Source organism: Dreissena polymorpha, chromosome 4, assembly GCF_020536995.1.
Source record: "Dreissena polymorpha isolate Duluth1 chromosome 4, UMN_Dpol_1.0, whole genome shotgun sequence".
In the NCBI taxonomy this organism is placed as follows: Eukaryota; Metazoa; Mollusca; class Bivalvia; order Myida; family Dreissenidae; genus Dreissena; species Dreissena polymorpha.
The window spans coordinates 10,690,697-10,708,869 of NC_068358.1; the positions used below are offsets into that span (position 1 = coordinate 10,690,697).

The 18,173-nt window shown below is 34.8% G+C and overlaps 1 protein-coding gene across 3 annotated transcripts; it reads right to left on the minus strand.

Moving 5' to 3' along the window:
• Nucleotides 1–85: 85 nt before the first annotated feature.
• Nucleotides 86–9,748, minus strand: LOC127877438 (glucose transporter type 1-like). 3 transcript variants are annotated; one of them, XM_052423313.1, is made up of 14 exons: nt 9,635–9,748; nt 9,574–9,601; nt 7,282–7,585; nt 6,741–6,836; nt 4,440–4,600; nt 4,008–4,132; nt 3,463–3,633; nt 3,012–3,119; nt 2,710–2,798; nt 2,486–2,584; nt 2,115–2,327; nt 1,661–1,736; nt 1,019–1,146; nt 86–772 (listed from the first exon to the last, which is right to left on the minus strand). In XM_052423313.1, the coding sequence occupies exons 3-14, from the start codon at nt 7,573–7,575 to the stop codon at nt 620–622; spliced, it is 1,713 nt and encodes a 570-aa protein (XP_052279273.1). In that variant the 5' UTR covers nt 7,576–7,585; nt 9,574–9,601; nt 9,635–9,748; the 3' UTR covers nt 86–619. The 3 variants fall into 3 exon arrangements, with proteins under 3 accessions (XP_052279273.1, XP_052279272.1, XP_052279275.1); XM_052423312.1 differs by having other exon boundaries at nt 9,574–9,730; XM_052423315.1 differs by lacking the exons at nt 9,574–9,601; nt 9,635–9,748 and having other exon boundaries at nt 7,282–7,809.
• Nucleotides 9,749–18,173: the final 8,425 nt, after the last annotated feature.

The following is an 18,173-nucleotide window of genomic DNA, read 5'->3' on the forward strand; positions in this document are numbered from 1 at the left end:
TAAACGAGGGGCGTTCAAAAATCCCTCTAAATAATTTAAATACCCTCGGACTCACGTAAGTGAAATATACGCCACCATTAACGGAAATCTTTCAGTAAGTTTATTTTTTTTAATCATACAAAATAATCTTTTTAAAACTAAACACCGTGTTTTACAATACTAACAGCATTACATACAATATTGACACTGATTCGCCATCCGCCACACACACACACACACACACACACACACACACACACACACACACACACACACACACACACACACAGACATACGGATGTATTGCCATATTGATGAGTTGTATACACATATAATCCAAATAAAGAAAGTAACATTTGTTTCATTTTGTCATGGAAATATTTTCTAAAATCAACTTCAATCGTAAAGACCTTGATTGTCGCAATTCGTTATACATTTTTTACACAGTGTCACAGTATAATGCATCTCAAATGTTTTATTTACACATGGTAATCAAAGATCACATTCACTTCAGACCTTTAATCCATTGAGATATTAAACCAAGTAAAATTTAATCTGAGAGATCAACTATTGGTATGTTTCGAACTGCACCTTGAATATGAACTATGTAACCAAGAAACATATAGCTCCTGTTTGGTGTCTATAGTTTGTTCAACTCGCCTGACTTCTTCCAAATTTGAGAGATCTGTTCGATAGTTCTGTTTTTCGTCTCGGGAACAAATTTCGCCGTGAAGATAAAGAACAGCCCTAACGTAATGGTGAACGGTAAAAACGAAAAATTACCCAGTCCACTCTGGAAAACAAAACAAAGAGTATTATGTATATTTACCTGTTCTCAATGTATGTTAAGCGTGAAAACAAACATTATATCGAAGCTCATGATCGCACCGCACCGTATTCTTAATTATTTACGAACTGATCACGTCATTGAAGACTTATACTGTTAAACGTGGTGAGTTAATTTATTTGTTTACCAGCAAGACCAAACCTTTTAGAATTAAATTAAATAATGTAAATGAAATATAAGTCCAGGACAAACCTGCATGTACGGGAAGCAGTATCCTACCGTGAAGTTGGCAACCCAGTTTGTAAACACGGAGACACTAATGGCCACGGGGCGGGGACCCTGGGAAAACATCTCGGCGACAATTAGCCAGGGAATCGAACCTGAAATAGAGTTCGGGACCCACCGACAATATCACCTTGTACACAGTTGATATATGATCAACCTATTAAAGAACTGTGTGTTCTAAGCGTTTAATTGTGTGTATAATTGAATATGATAAACTGCTCTGCCTTTAATTATGTGTATCTTTTTCTAATATATTCAGATCCAATTTACTTTAAAGTTACAAATCAAGCAATAACTAATTAACTAAGACAAGACAGTTGATATTTGAGTAAACGATTAATGAAATGTGTGTTATAAGCGTTTAATTGTGTGTATAGTTGAATATGATAAAATGCTCTGCCTTTAATTATGTGTATCTTTTGAAAATATATTCAGATCCAATTTACTTTAAAGTTACAAATCAAGCAATAACTAATTAACTAAGACAAAATTAGTCTAATTTGTAAATAAAATTCCTAAATGGAAATAGTGTTTATATTAATACACATCTAAACGTTTTTATGTCTGTGATATGTGTATTCAGAAATTTAAAACAAGTATTAAACATACCGGGACCCAAGCCAAAGAATACAACATATAGCAGGGATACAGCAATATTGGCGACCCGCAACCAGCTCGCCAAATACTGAAATACAACGTTAATTGCTCTTTGTGACAAACTTCAAATGAGACATGTTTGTCTCATACGATTTGTAGAACATTTCAATCATGTTCCATACATGTTGAACAAATATTAATAAATTCCTTGTTTGGACATCAAAGATAGAGGCAGACAATATATTTTCTTTTATGTGTAACCATCAGCATCGATTTATATTTTCTTGCAATACGCTTGTTAGCGTCGATTCGTAAACCATTTAATTTAAATTGTAATTTTCGAATGGATTATCGGGGTTTGTTTGTTATTGGGTAGGCCTATGTGTCTTAAAAATGAAAGCAGTATGATAGAGAATACCAAAACTTGGAATTGCGTTTGACGCATCCGCACACATAATTATATTACCGTCAAGGAGAGGGACAGTGTAATTAGAATGCTGAATATGAACATTCCGCCGAGCCCAAACAGGTGGAGGGTTCGGCGCCCCACCCTATCCATGAGTGGTACGGTGATCAAGGACATCACCACCATCGTACCGCCAACACCGGAAGTAGCGTGGGCAGACCAAGTATCAGAGAGACCCGCATGTTTAAACAGGTTAAATGAGTAGTAGAATATCTGAAAAAAAACATAATTTTGAATGACATAACCCTAACTGTCAGAGTCAATGCAGATATCCCCTATTTTCTGTTAAAACATTGTTCGTATTTGTCATTAAATAAGTACAAAAATAGTAGTTATCGCAAAACAACTGTTGTAATAGAGCGTTCACTTACCGCATTGATTCCAGAGAACTGTTGAGATAGCTGCATGACAATGCTAATTATGAGGGGCATGCGCAGTGACTTCTCGCGGAACAAACCCATCAGGCCAATCTGAAATCAAAACAAAGGAATGGTTCTTAGACGTACCCGTAATGCAAGTCTTGACAAGAATGTGTAACATATAGGTGTAATCCGAATTTTGTAAAATCTCTCAAGAAATAAACGAGTATTCTTACTGGTGTGTCCTTCTCGTTGATGTTGTTCTCTGATTTCATTTCTTCTATATCGTCGTCTATGTGTGTGGTTCCTCGAAGTATTATCAGTGCTGATTCGAAAATATAACAATGTAGAAGACACGTTATTAAATCAAGATCTATATGCAAATTCGATTATGTCTGGACAAAAATAAAAGTTTTTATTTAAATAAATTCAAGGACATTACTTGAGATTTAGTGTCAGCGGTCGTTTTGAACGACTAAGTGAAGTTATCATTGCATTAAGTATAGTTCAGCTTGTGACCCCAAAGTGTGATACGTACCCTCCCTGGCCTGACTTTCCTTGTTCTTGGTCAGCAAAAGGTACCGTGGGCTTTCCGGACACAGCGGCAAGGTCAGCAGCTGCAGGACAAGTGGGGTCAGCCCAACACCTGAATCGGATTACATGTTCACATACAGGCTTTACATGCTTTTGGCATTTAAGTTCAGCATGTTTGGTTACATTTGTTAATGATTTATATTTACGACTATTGTGTCCGTAAAATTATTCGCTACCATAACAATCAATTCATTTCCATTTAGTTTTACCTTATCTGTAATGTAAAACATATTTCTGCTTATCCCTAATTGCATATAAAAGCACATATGCTGCTGGTGGATGTTTGTCATAACTAGATTTGTAATTTGCTGGCTTGAACATTGTACTTTTAAACTAGTTATTAGTGCATTTTTATATTCATAATACAAACGACTACTAGTTGAAATACTTTGTACCAAGTAGAATATTCCAGTAGCTAGCGTTCCCAAGTATTTCCGGAAATCCTAGAACCTGCGACGCAAAAAGCCCAGTTACTGTCCCCAGCTGATGGAGGGTCCCTAGAGCCCCTCGAATGTGAAGGGATGAGACCTCGGAGAGGTACATAGGGGTCAGGCCGGTGTAGAGACCTAATAACGATATGATAGATATGGGCATCGGACGGAACAATATTAATGGTTATATTTGTCACAATATAAAGTATGCCGAGAAACATATTGTTTTAAATACATACTAATTTATAAAACACAATATTTACCATAAAACAATTATTAAAACTGGGGTCACTAGCCATTGACAATTTAGGAAAGATGTATTACATGGCTGCATTGTTTGATAAAAACGCACGTTCATGTCCATAAATCTCGAATCTATTAGTTTATTACCACTGTTATGTTAAAAAAACTCATAGACAAACGATTATATGAGACAAACTGGAAGGTGTTGTATATACAAATAAGCGTATCGCTGCTTGATTTGGATAATATGAAAACATATTTTTTACCGCAGTTGATGCCAATAAGGAAACGCCCAACAATGACAATCTCGTAAGAGTCCACTACTCGGCTCAGGAACATCAACACACTGGCGATGATGCCGATTATGTTGTTCACGAGCATACCACCTTTCCTACAATTAACCAAGGCAGTCGCTATTATTATAACTGCATTTCCATACCGTTCTGATCAGGGCTACATCAACGTTTCACATGATTTGATGTATGCGTGCATCTACTAAATTCCCGTTTTATTTGGCAATTGCGGAAAATAGTTCAAAGTAATTACCACTAGAGAATGAACTGTGAACATCGATACTAATAAATAATATGCTAAAAAGATAAACATTAGTGTATATTCTGTTAAAATTCAAATAACATGTACGTATATGCTTGAAAGTCAATAATGTTCAAAAACATTTTACAACGTTTATAACGCACCTTCCCAAAAAGTTCGCCCACCAACCAGCGGTCAGTCCTCCAATAACTCCTCCAACTGCGAATATTGACACAGTCAGAGCAAATAGTGACCTTATTGTGACGTCATCCATTGCGTTCCCAGTTCTTTTGACGTTGGTGTGGTTCATAAATTCCTTTATGTGCTTCAGTAGAACGCGCAAATATAAGCAACAAGAAACATGGCAAATCAACAAAAAACTGCTTTTCAACATTTAACTACAGTATTTACTGTAAGTCAAAATAGTGTAATATCCCAAGTAAACTCTTTCTCTAAGCTAACTGCACTCACTATTAGCGTAATATGGTCATTCAAACTCCATTTATTTAGCTGAAGCAATTTTCTATGTTAGAATCTTTACCGATCAACACACTTTCAGTACAATATTTTTATCAAGTCTCAAGTAATTCGGGAAAAACCGTTGTCTGCATAAAAGTACAATATTTTTTACCCAACTGACCCAAAAAGAATTTCAAAAAGTGTATGCATGGAAACTACTACTCACAAAATTGCAACGTGAAACTTCCATCTAATCTAATTTTATTCAGTTTTTTTTTCTATTTTTTCAGAAGCGACCTTGACCCTAACCATTTATTTTGTGGCGGCTCAAGAAGCAAAGCCAATCAAGTAAACTTCATATATACAAATTTTGAGTGCCATGCCTCAAACCTTACTCAATATATTGAGCGGAAGTCGATTTTCTAAGAAAAATGCCTCCATAAAAAGTTATTAAGCACAAGCAGTTTCTTTTTTTTTTAATAAAAGTGTATTTTGCCTTGACCCCTCTAACTGCAAACAAAAACAATTCCACACAAGGCCTCCATGCAAGCTTGATTTATCCTAAGTGTGAGCAAGATTTGTCAATGCAAAGCACTTGCCCGGTCAAAATTATAAACAAAGATTTTCAACTTCAATTGTTAAAATGGCAATTGTTGTGCAAACGGAAATGATCTCTGAACAAAATTTACTTAATCTTAAAATATGTTGTTGTTTGTAAAATAACTCGATCAAAACTCAAAATCAATCAGTAGCATCAATCATCAATCAATGAGAAGCTGCTTTTTTGGTAATGGATATTAATAACTTTACATATATGGGTATACTCCTATATTAATATAATGTTTTTTCGCCGTTTAGCGTAAATTTTCGATTAGCGCTAATTTTCGACAACGTTGAGTATTAACGATTGGTGGCGATACTACTCAGAATTAGCAATTTAATGAGGGATGTATCGAATGAAATTATGTTTATGTTTTATGAAGTGTTGTATGTATTTTCCTGTTTGGCAATAACTTTTGGTCACATATTAATTTATCTGATGGTTCTTGAATCTGTTATGTCTTCGTTTGTTGTTTTCAGGTGTAAAGTGCAGTTGCTTGGGAGAATTTGCGTCGTTTGCAAAGTTGAGCTAAATTACTGCATGAACGTAAAATCGAAAGCAGCACACGTGCACTAATATAGTGAACATTTAAATATACGCCGTGCAGTTCGACACACGATGATAAACGGGCAATTTTACGTTTAACGTACTTTTCAGTCTGTCATCACACACTTTTAAGTATAACGAAAAGAGTGATAACAGAATGTGCGGTATTTGCAAAGTTGGTCTACATGACTGAATTAACGTGAAATCGGCAGCAGCACATGTTGCTCTTCTTAAGTGGATATTTAAATATTAAGCCGTGCAATTCGACACACGATGATAAACAAACAGTTTTACTTAAAGGGATCTTTTCACGGTTTGGTAAATTGACAAAATTGAGAAAAGTTGTTTCAGATTCGCAAATTTTCGGTTTAGTTATGATATTTGAGAGGAAACAGTATTACTGAACATTTGCCATGGTCTAATATAGCCATCATATGCATCTTTTGACGATTTAAAAACCTAAAAATTATAAAGCGTTGCAACGCGAAACGATTTAATAATTTGGAGAGTTCTGTTGTTGTCGTTTAAATTTGTGAAACTACGAAGATTGCTTATATAAAGTATAAAATATGCATCTGAAGTGAGCTTGGCAGGATAGCTCAGTTGGCTAGTGCGTTTTTAATTCAGGATTCCGGGGGTCACTGGTTCGAGCCCTGCTGTGGGCTACTTTTTTTTCCTTTTTTAAATTTTATTTTTGATTTTTTACTGGAGCTTTTAAATTTTAATGTTTACATTTACTAATATAAAGCATTAAATGACAAACTTCAAAACATGCCAAAATTATATATTCAGTCTTTCGTCACAAACTTTAAAGTATAACGAAAACATTGATTACAAAGGTAATCTAGAAGATGCATACCATCTCTGGCGCGTTTATTACCCCAGTATGGTAGCCGAACTCTACGGAACCCATGATTGCAGATGCCACAGAAAGACAAAGTCGCCCAGTGACGCGCTTAAACAAAACAGTTATTAAGTATTAAGATTCAAAATCGTGTTGGCCGATACAGACGTACACTTCTTGTTTACAACATTTAATTTACTTGTTTATTCTTTATATTGTTTCAACAATAACCTATAAATGCATAAGTAATTAAAAAATGTCATTTCAAACTATTCTGTTTCAGAAAAGAAACGAAGAATATTGTACTGCTTACGATAATGTTTGATCTATATTTCTTGTGAACTTGTATGCAGCATGGAAAATGCACTCAAATAGAAATGAGTTAATTTTCTAGCATTGAGAATACAATCTACTTGCAAAAAAAGATGATTTAAATGCAGACTATTTTAAGTTTCTAATTTACTATACATATTTTTCATTTTAAATAATATTTTTCATATAGAAACAATCGATGCAACTTATATAGTTCCTATTTAGCAAAAATCTGTATTCTTACCGATCTCGATGGTCCTGCATGAAATTCCTTTTCACACTGTGTCGGATCAGTAAATGAAAGCTGTTTTCCATCGTTCTGGTTCACCAGTTTTCCATTTTGAAGAGACCGACCATTTACCACCGCCCAACTTGTTGCTTCTCTTCCTTTCACAATCTTGCCATTAAGCTCATTTTCATCACTTTCTTGGCGTTCAAACCCAGCATTTGTATGTGCGTTATTGATTGCTTGGTACGCATTCATGTTGTCGTTTCCGGTATTAGATAATGTCTCATTCACAGTCAAGTCGTTCGCCATAAGAAGATACCTGGCCGCGAAAAAATAGACGGATGTAGAGAAATGTCTTTGTTTACATACTGCCACTAAGGTTAAATATAAATCCGACCATTATCTTATGAATGAAACAAAATAATTAAATGAAACTTATTACGAAAAGTTAAATAAACAAGATAATGATTGAAGTATGGACAAATCACACTGTTTATTCTAATCCTAAATCATTTAAACCTGAGTATGTGTAAATAATAGATTAAAGTTGTTTGAGATATTATAGTTGTTTAATGCGGAATGCACGGTTACACATTCGCACGGTTAGCTTTTGATAAGAAGGTCAAACCCTCAAAATTATGCAATGATGTTTCTTCTTTGGATTTAAGTAAAGCGACACACAATAGCACGTAGTGTTTTATAACAATGTGTGTGTAACTCAAAATATAGTGTGAAATACATGCTCGACATAAGTAAACATTGTTAACAATTATAAATGTACGTAATTGCAGTTAGTTTAAACCTATCTATTTTAGCTCGATTGCATCGAAAGCCTGAGACTTATAAAAACGCTCTCGAGTCCGTTTCCTGGGCCAAAAACCAGTACTTTGCAGTTAAAAGGCCTTGTTGTGTTTTTTACCATTTTGGTAATGGAACCTGGTCTTTTGGAATCGAAAGAATCGTAACGTTTTGAATAAAACTTGAAAATGTATTTTTGTCTTGTTGTATTTTTGCTATACAAAATATATTATTAACAATAGAGGTGTGTTCAATATGTAATTAAAAAGAGTTTCACCCAGTGAGCTAGATAGGAGAAAAACTAAATAGTGCAATTTATTTATTTCTCATATTTTTTGGAAACATTCAATACGGAATTCGGAAAGTCATTTTGGAACAATATAGGCATCTTTGATTCGATATGGGCCCAATGTCTTTCTCAATTTTGTCAGAAAACCCCTGTTTTGTAAACCATTTAATCTAGTATTTTAAATGCGATGATATTCAGTTTACAACATATACACTGTTATGCTTTACATTAAAGATAATTGATTAACCTTATTTATATTAAGTCATCTGTTTAATAATAATTTGTTAGCATTATGTAAAACAAAACAATCTTCAATATTGTGCACTTGATTGTACTCTCATGTACCACTCGTGCCAATACCTTTACGGCCTTAAACAACATTTGGACGACGTTTTCACGCGAAATTAATTAACTTAATTAATTAATTAGACCCAACATATAAAAGCCACTCTAACTCATTGTCAACGAATTTGATAAAGTAAAACAGCTGCAAATAATAGACGAAAAAACGAAGGAAATGAAAACATCATAAATGTAATTTAATCCATGAATCAAATCGAGCTAAATATCAGCGGAATGACGCATTTTTGCCCCACATCCCCGCTAATAACATTCAAACGCCGTGTGTCTCTACGTTCCATTGTGACCTTATATAGTTACAAGAAATGCACAAAATACATCCCAAAATGAGGAAAAAATGGCGAACAACGAGTTTTAAAAAGTTATGCGTTGCAACGTCGGCGCATGCGAGAAACTTTGTTTGAATGTAGAATTTTCGGGGAGCACTTAATAGGAACTACTCTTCTTAGCTTTTACTGTTTTGTTGCAATCAGCACCGTTCGCGGGTATAGAGAATACATGGAGTTTTCCAAGATAAAGAAAGTCACAACGTTGAGGCTTATAAAAAGGAAATAAAGCGAGCGTTATCGAGCCCTTTTTACTTTTTCCGGCCGAACCGGATAAACTTTGTCCATATCATACTTACTATGTATTCGATTTATCCTATATTTGATTTTATGATGATGATGGTGGTGGTGATGATGATGATTATGATGATGATGATGGTGGTGGTGGCAATGATGATGATGATGATGATGATGATGATGATGATGATGATGATGATGATGATGATGATGATGATGATGATGATGATGATGATGATGATGATGATGATAAGAACATATAACTTTTCAACAACAACAAAAACAAGTTAAAACTACCTTCTGAAGTGTCTTCCTGTGCCGTAAATCCGTAAAGCTCTATTCAGAATAAACAAGCCCGTCCAGTGGGGTAATGATAGTGTTCTAGCATTACTCAGTGAACGCAATTTAGACTGTTCCCTTTTAATTTTAACCACGTGATCGATTTTATTATATTATGTCACGTGGTTTTGTTCAAGGTTTATCTAAATCGTCCGATTCTAAAAATAGCAACAGGGTAACACTGGTATTTAAAACATGTGAGTACAGTTAGTACGCATTCGGGTTTGCCATGAAATATTTCGTAATTCCCTTGCTTTCGTAACCACGAGATAAATAATAACCAAATTTAGACAAAGTAAAAGAAAAAGTTACTTATTAAATAACGTTCAAAGGGACATGTTCATCGATGTGTGTATGTTAAAACAACAAATATTACAACTAAATGTGTTTGCTATATTTCAAACTATAATAATTGTAATAATCCTTCTTAACTTGAAGGAACAGTGGGCGAAAAACAAGTTGCCTTCTTCAGATTCTGAAACCGGAATCTTTCTTCTGCGCTACCAGTGTGCCATTCCGACTAAACATCGAATTTTGAAAATATTCAGGTATACACGTATTATCCAACAATACCGATAAAAAGCGCGTTTTATTTTATCCATTTCATTTGATGACCATCCGATATTTCTAAGTGTTTGTTAGCCATGAATATTTTTGTCGGTCGTTTTGATCAAGTGTATGGAATATGTGTGTGAAGCTATCACTATGGTTGCACAACATGTATGTATACTTTTTATGTGTATTGATCTTACGAGCTTATATTTTGGATTATAGATGCTTGAATTTTGCAAAATAAAATCAATTAAACTTCTATCACTTTATTTATGACTGTATGTGTAAAATGTGTTTCGTGTCTTTCATTAACCATCTTTTAAGAAAACACGTATAATACTGTGGTTTAATGTATATATATATATATATATATATATATATATATATATATATATATATATATATATATATATATATATATATATATATATATATATATATATATATATATATATATATACATTCTTCTGTAAGAAAAAGACATAAATAAGTCAACTATTACATTCACTTCTGTTTGTAGTGTGTATCATTCGCATGCGCCAATATCTTAAGAGAGAACAAAATACATGTATACCCGTAAAGAAATATTCGAAAACGCTTGATTCGTTGAATATGAGAAAGGCTTGAAACATATCGTGTAGCTGAGCACCTCTACAGATCTCAATTTTACTTAACCATTCTCTTCACATTGTTAATAACACTAGTTGTATTCCAAAATGCGAAATGTATATGCCCGCTAGATGATTTAACCATATTATATATTTCTCTTGTGTTTAAATTATAGAAAATACTTTGCATTGACCTCTGGAAAAAAATGTACAACTAAACATCGTGATATTAAACTAGGAATTTCCTTCATTACTAATCTAAAGAATATAAATGAATTAAAAGAAATCGGAACTGATGAGCTTTGTACCGTCAAATGCATTCACATGTTGTTCATAAAAGCGTTTCATCGCGAGTGAAAAATACAGATTGGTTCTAAAAATAAGCCACTGTTTATAAATTTACCATTTTAAACCATTAAAAAATGCTAATAACAAATTACCTTCACAGAAAAAAGTTACAGCAACACTACACGAATGTTAATTCCAACACATAATTACAGTTGAATCTGGATTGCACTTGCCTATAACAATTAGTCCTGTCAACATTCTGGTCGTGGTGACGTTCTTGTTCGCTTTCCGATGTTCGCATGGTCGTAAAAGCATCATACATCATCGTGTTTCGTGCACAACACGACGAAAAATTCATGGCAGGTATGTTTATCATGGTAGTATTGGTACAGTTACACTTAATAATACATTGGGCAATTAAAAGAAAATTTTACTAAGTTTTTTATATGTGTGTACAAGTTTATGGCATACAAATAATGATACAGTTAGATCCAAAATATATGAAGGGCTGTGTTTGATCCCTTTAGCTGTTCTAACCAGTGTTCGACCTTTATTGATCTTATGAACAGCCAATACAATGATTGAAAAATTTCCCGCCAGTAGACCGAAAGGTTTAGAAGTCTGCCAATGCCTTCGCTATATAGAACATTATTATAAAAATATTAAAAGAATACTATTTCCTTTTGCAACGATGCTAACTGAGTCAACAGCGCTAAGCTATCGAAACTTAAATAGAAATAATTAAAGACAATAATTCCACACTCACTCTCCATATCAATAGATTGTGTGCGAATACCTTTAAATTTGCCAGATCGTATTCTCTAAGACAGTTTTCTTACGTTTGACAATTGACATGACGCCTCGACGATGATCGCTCCGCCCACTTAATCACCCCGCCCACTAAATCACGTGGCACAGCGGGTAGCAAACCTAGACAAGCTAACACTAAAATGGACTCTTTGCCTATAGACTGCATACAGATTTACGCGATATTCCGGATGATTTTTTGGACTTTTTTGACACCATATAACACTTGTATTAGGGGTTTGTGTCATGTAGTTATTCTGCAAATGCAAAAAATATACGTTTATAGAGAACATCAGCTATTTATAACGGGTTTTTCGGTACATGAAACACGCTCTCATACGCTTGCGCGCTTACCGAAATCGAACCTGTTACTACATGTAATGGTTGTATTAGCAATAAATTAACACTTCTTCACCGGTATTTACCCATGTTATTTACGAAAATATTAACGAAACATTCCCCCCCCACCCCCCGTGTATTTGACACGAAATAGCGCTTTAAAACTGGGATTTCTGTGAAGTTTTACGCGCTTTCTGACACCGAGTGGGTACCAAAATCCCAAATGTTATTACGTATAGAGTGATATTAATAATATTAAACATTGCATATGGGACATTTATCAATCACTATAATTGAAAGTGAAAGACAGCACAATCAGTTTGGTCATTGTCTGATATAAAGTAGCGTTGTATGAAGGGGAATTCGGTAAAGCTACCAGTATCAGACGCTCGCGCATATGGTGTACGAACAGGTCCAAAACTATTCTAAACCGTCCGGGACGGTTTATAAACTGTCCCGGACAGTTTGTAAACCGTCCCGGACAGTTTACAAACCGTCCGGGACGGTTTAGGAAAGTTTTGGACGTTCGTGCGCATAAACCGTCCGGCACGGTTTAAACTGTCCGATACGGTATTATCGCTGGACAGTAGTATTTTTTTCAAAAGGATAATACTTTTTAAAGTAACAATTGACAAAAATACCGCAAGCAAATCCGGAGATTGAAAATGTTCTGAATTAGTTAAAGAAATACTGTGTTTTTTTTTTAATAATTGATTTTTTAACTTTGTGATACAAATATACTGGACCTAACAGAAATTAAATTTCATCATTCTTTTTTTGTTTTTGAAATTCTAGCAATGACAAGTAAACAATTAATGATTTTAATTCTATACTTGTTACTTGCACTTTTAATTGGTTTGAAATTATTTGTTTTTTTTTAAAATGGTATATCAACAAAGTGGTGTAATCCTAAATTATGTCAGATTCTGATTGGTTGATTGACTCCTCTTCAAAACCTATGCCGTACTATAATTTACGACGGTTTCCTAAACTGTATCGGACAGTTTGTTATCCACAAAATAAATCGCCCGGTACGGTTTACAGACGCACGAGCGGTTCAAAAGTATGTAACTGTCCGATATGTACAGTTTAGTAAACCGTCCCGAACAGTTTAGAATAATTTTGGACCAGTTCGTACACCATACGCGCAGGTACCGACTTCCCACAAGTTAACGCATTTATTGGTTATATCAGTAATAATAACTCTTATACAATGGCATTTATCGATACGTTTTTATTTAAATAGAAACATAAAATCGTTTTCACTTGTTTCTGACACACACAAAACTCGATTTATAACGGGGATTTCGTTAAGTTACGCAAAGTGGGTATCAATATTCTCTTGTATTCTACATGCACACGTGATATAATTCATACTTAATAATGCGTAGTTATTGCTTACATCACATGTCCAATTTTTTGAAATAAATTAATGTTCTATAAGGGTGATCTCGGTAATTCTACACATTGAAGCTTCTACTCGCTCTTGTCAAGACCGCATTTTCGCGTTGGAAATGGTATATATTTAAGCAATGTAACTTATCTTCCTGGAGTTACATTAACGAGATTATGTTTACATGGCGCAAATTTTCAAAATTGCGGCGAACGCTCCGTTTATCCAGATGTTTTTAGAGATAGCGTCAGCGAAATATGTTCATTAGGTGATACTCAGAAGCTAGCTCTTTTGACAGATAAGTGGTAAAATGTTCACAGCTCCTTCTGCAATGAAATTCAAAACTTTCTGGGGGTGGAAGCAAGAGTCAAACATTTCCTCACATTAAAATACCCATTCCCTCGAAGTCAAAGGCTTCTTGATTTAAAGCCTTGACACTCAAACTTAATAAATTATGGTCAAAAGTATATTTGCAGTTGGCAATGTTTATTGAAAATATTTATTGTTCTCATTTTTTTCAAGCTAAAATTCGAGGATAAAAATTGCCAACATGTGCCTGAAATGAAACACCAAATTACACCGTTTGCAAAGAAATTTCTAAAATTTTCTAGGGAAGGATCCCAATATCCCGCCAGCAATAGAGCTGAACACCCTCGCACACCTATGCAACTACCGATCGTTTCTCCCTCGCAATAAGGCTTCTTTATTTTTAAGCATTGGCACTTCAACTTAGCAAATAAATTATGTTCGAAAGTTTATTTACTGTTGACAATGTTTAATGAAATATGTCCTTTTATCGGTCTTTTTCAAGCAAGAAATTGATGAATAAAATTGCCAAAACGTGGCTGAAAGATAACACCAAAACGCACCATCTGCAATGAATTTTCCAAAATGTTCTTGGGCGAGACCCCCATCCCCTCCCCCTCTCGCACCTTTCCCCCACTCGCAGCTTCGCTGCTCGATCGTGCGTATAGCTGAAATAGCCTCAGGAACGACCCTGATAACTACCTTATAATTACAGTAAGAGAATCGACTAACTGTAACATAGTTTGGTAATAAGTAAATTAATTATTTAAAATCACGTTGATCGGCTCATGTTGAATCGGCTTACTGTTAACAAGTTGGCAAATTTTATTGTCGGTTCATGATAGGTGTTAGCCTTTGATCGGCGTAAATAACGTTTTGCCGTGGAGTCAAAATAATGTAGAACGACTGTCCGGGTTGACAAAATACTGGAGGAGCGATTGTCCGGGTTGGCAAAATAATGTAGGAGCGACTGTCCGCTTTGTCAACACATCGTAGGAGCGACTGTTCGCCGTGTCAAAACATCGTAGAAGCGACTGTCCGCCCTGTCAAATTTAGCGTAGGAGCGATTGTCCTAAGAAGCGATTGTCCGGGATTCTGTACACTTTCATATATCCCTATAATTATTATATACATTTAAACTTTAAAAAGCTAGTTAAGTTAAGATTGCTGTGACTGATGTATGCGATAATATTTAACAAATATTTGAATTTAAATCAAAATATGATGTGGCTATTATGTTCGATATTTTTACCTGGAAATGCGTAACAAGTTAATAGACGGCTCAGGAAAATATGATCGGTCGGATTAGTGTAAACAACCAACTTTTTAGGATGATTGAAGGTCTTTGAGTTAACTTAGTGCATCTATCGTAACTTGTCTTAGGGGTAAACATACCCCCCCCCCCCGTCAGTTGACTAATAATTCCAACGTCGGTTCATCACTACGCAATACAATAAATAAACGCCCAAATCAACGCCTAAAACCTCTCCCAGCGTTAACTGCCGTAGGAGAATAAGTATTTTTCACAATCCAGATGTTGCGACTCAGCAAACCATTCAATACCGTGCCTTAAGTGGCGAGGATCAGTATCACGTCTACACTTTTATGTATAACTGTACATTTAAACTTTAAAATGCTATTTTGGGCTAAACGTGCTTGTTACTGACGTGTGCAATAATGTTTAACAAACATTTGACATTAATAAAAACATGGTTTAAGTGACTATTTCGCAATATTTTGACTCCACTGTAAAGTAAAGTGCTCTGCCAAGTAAAGTGTCGTTCAAAATTAGCCTGTGCGGTCCGCATAGGCTTATCTTTGACGAAAGAATCCGCTATGACTGTTTTTGTTAAAGGGGCCTTTTCACAGAGGTTGACATGTATTGAAGTTTGTCATTTAATGCTTTATATTGATAAATGTAAACATTGGATCCAAAAAGCTCCAGTAAAAAACAAGAATACAATTAAAGAAAGAAAAAAATAACCCTCAACTGGGCTCGAACCACTGACCTCTGCAGTAAAAGTGTATCGCTTAGACCACTCGACCATCCGCGCTCATACAATGAGTGATGTTTTTTTTATATATGTTATATAAACAATCCTCGTAGTTTCACAAAATATAACGACAACAACGGAACTCTCCAAATTATTCAATCGTTTCGCGTTGCAACGCTTTATAATAGATTTAATTCGGAACTGCGCGCTGTGGGTTTTTCCGATTTCTGAGCGCGCGCGGGAGGTACAAACATTGTCATTAATACAGTAATGACCAGTAACGTCGATATCCGATTTGCTTCCCATTCAGTAGTGGATAAGTATTTAAGCGACAGTAGTGTTTATTTCAGAAAAATGTCAAAATTCAAGTCTTTTGTTGTTGTTATAACTATTATTATTAATAATATTATATAATAATATTAATTATTAATAATAATTACACATAACAAATCTAACACTGATATACAAACGTATGTCAGACGTTTAATACAGGATACAAGTCTAAACACACCGTTCAGATATACAGCCGCCTATACAAATGGATCCAGTGGCTAACATCCTTAAAAGACATGAAAACAGACTTTGTCAGCTGTATGGTAATGAAGTAAACTATACACACGGCTTGACATGCAATATTTCTTCTGAAAAACATTATTCATGTTCTTGTTTTTCGGCATGCTTTATAGATAATTATAGCAAATAAAAGTAGTGTATGGTAACGCTCGTTATTGATGTGCCTTCTAATCTTTTAAAAGGTCTTAGTCTTTAGCGAATAATTTTTCTTTACTTTTCAGATAAGATTAAAGAAAAGCATCACAAAAGTGCTATATCAATAGACATATAAATATCCGACTGATATGGAACGATATATTAGTTCTAGTACTACGAATGGACTGAGGATAGTAAGGTCGTTGTTGTTTGGTACTTGTCTGTGTGATTTTAAAAATATTTGAATAGCATAATATATTAAAACTGTATACCCAGGCCTACGCACAGTATATGCAATGACATAGTTACGTGACCGAAGCCGTTTACATGTACATGCAGCATTATATCGTGTTACATAATATTCTTACAAATTAAACACGATCGAGATTAGTTATCTGAAGAAAAATTATTAAATCATTGTATTTTTATGATCTTAAACGAACGTTTGAGCAGAAAAAGTGGTGTTTACTATTCAGCGATAAGACTAAGAGAAATGATTGATTCACTCTCTTTTAAAATATGCTAGTCAGCTTTTGTTTGTACCAACCCCGCGTGCTCAAATATCGGAAAAACCCAGACTGGAGTGTTCCGAATAACAACTATTGTTCAGGGTTTTAAATAGTCAACAGATGCATATAAAAAATAATGGATATTTAAGAGCACGGTAAATGTTCAGTATTACTGTTTCCGCGCAAATATCATAACTACAACAAAAATTCGCGAATCTGAAACTTTTTTTTTAATTTTGTCAATTACCAAAACGTGAAAAGGCCCCTTTAAAAAAAATGAAAAAGGGTAATCAATCAAAGCGTCGATTTGAGGGTCGCCAGGGACCTATTTACGTTCGCTAATGACGCCAAACAGATTTTTATCGCCATATCAAAACATCGCTGTTGTACCACTATAGCCAAGTAGCTTGTGTGCTAGTCGAAGATAAGTAACATCATCCATTAAACCTTTCCGAGACCTGTACAGAGAGATTGACATGACGCCTTATCAGTGATCGCTCCGCCCACTTAATCACGTGGCTCAGCGGGAAGAAAACCTAGACAAGCTAACTCCAAAATGGCTTCTTTGCCTATAGACTGCATATAGATTTATGCGATATTCCGGATGATTTTATGGACTTGTTAAACACCAAATTACACTTGTAAAGGGGTTGATGCCATTTAGTTATTCTGCAAATGCAAAAAATATACAATTTAAGAGAACATCAGCTATTTATAACGGGTAAATCGGTACATTAACCACGCTCTCAAATTATTACGTGTAATGGTGGTATTTGCAATAAATTAACACTTCACCGGTATTTACCCGTGTTATTAACAAAATTATTACCGAAACATTCCCCCTACCCGTGCATTTGACACGAAATAGCGCTTTATAACTGGAAATTCGGTGAAGTTTTACGCGCTTTCTGACGCCGGGTGGGTACCTCAATCCCACATGTTATTGCGTATAAAAGTGATATTATCATATTAAACATTGCTTATGGGACATTTATCAATCACTATCATTTAAAGCGTAAAAACAACACAGTAAGTTTGGACATTGTTTGATATA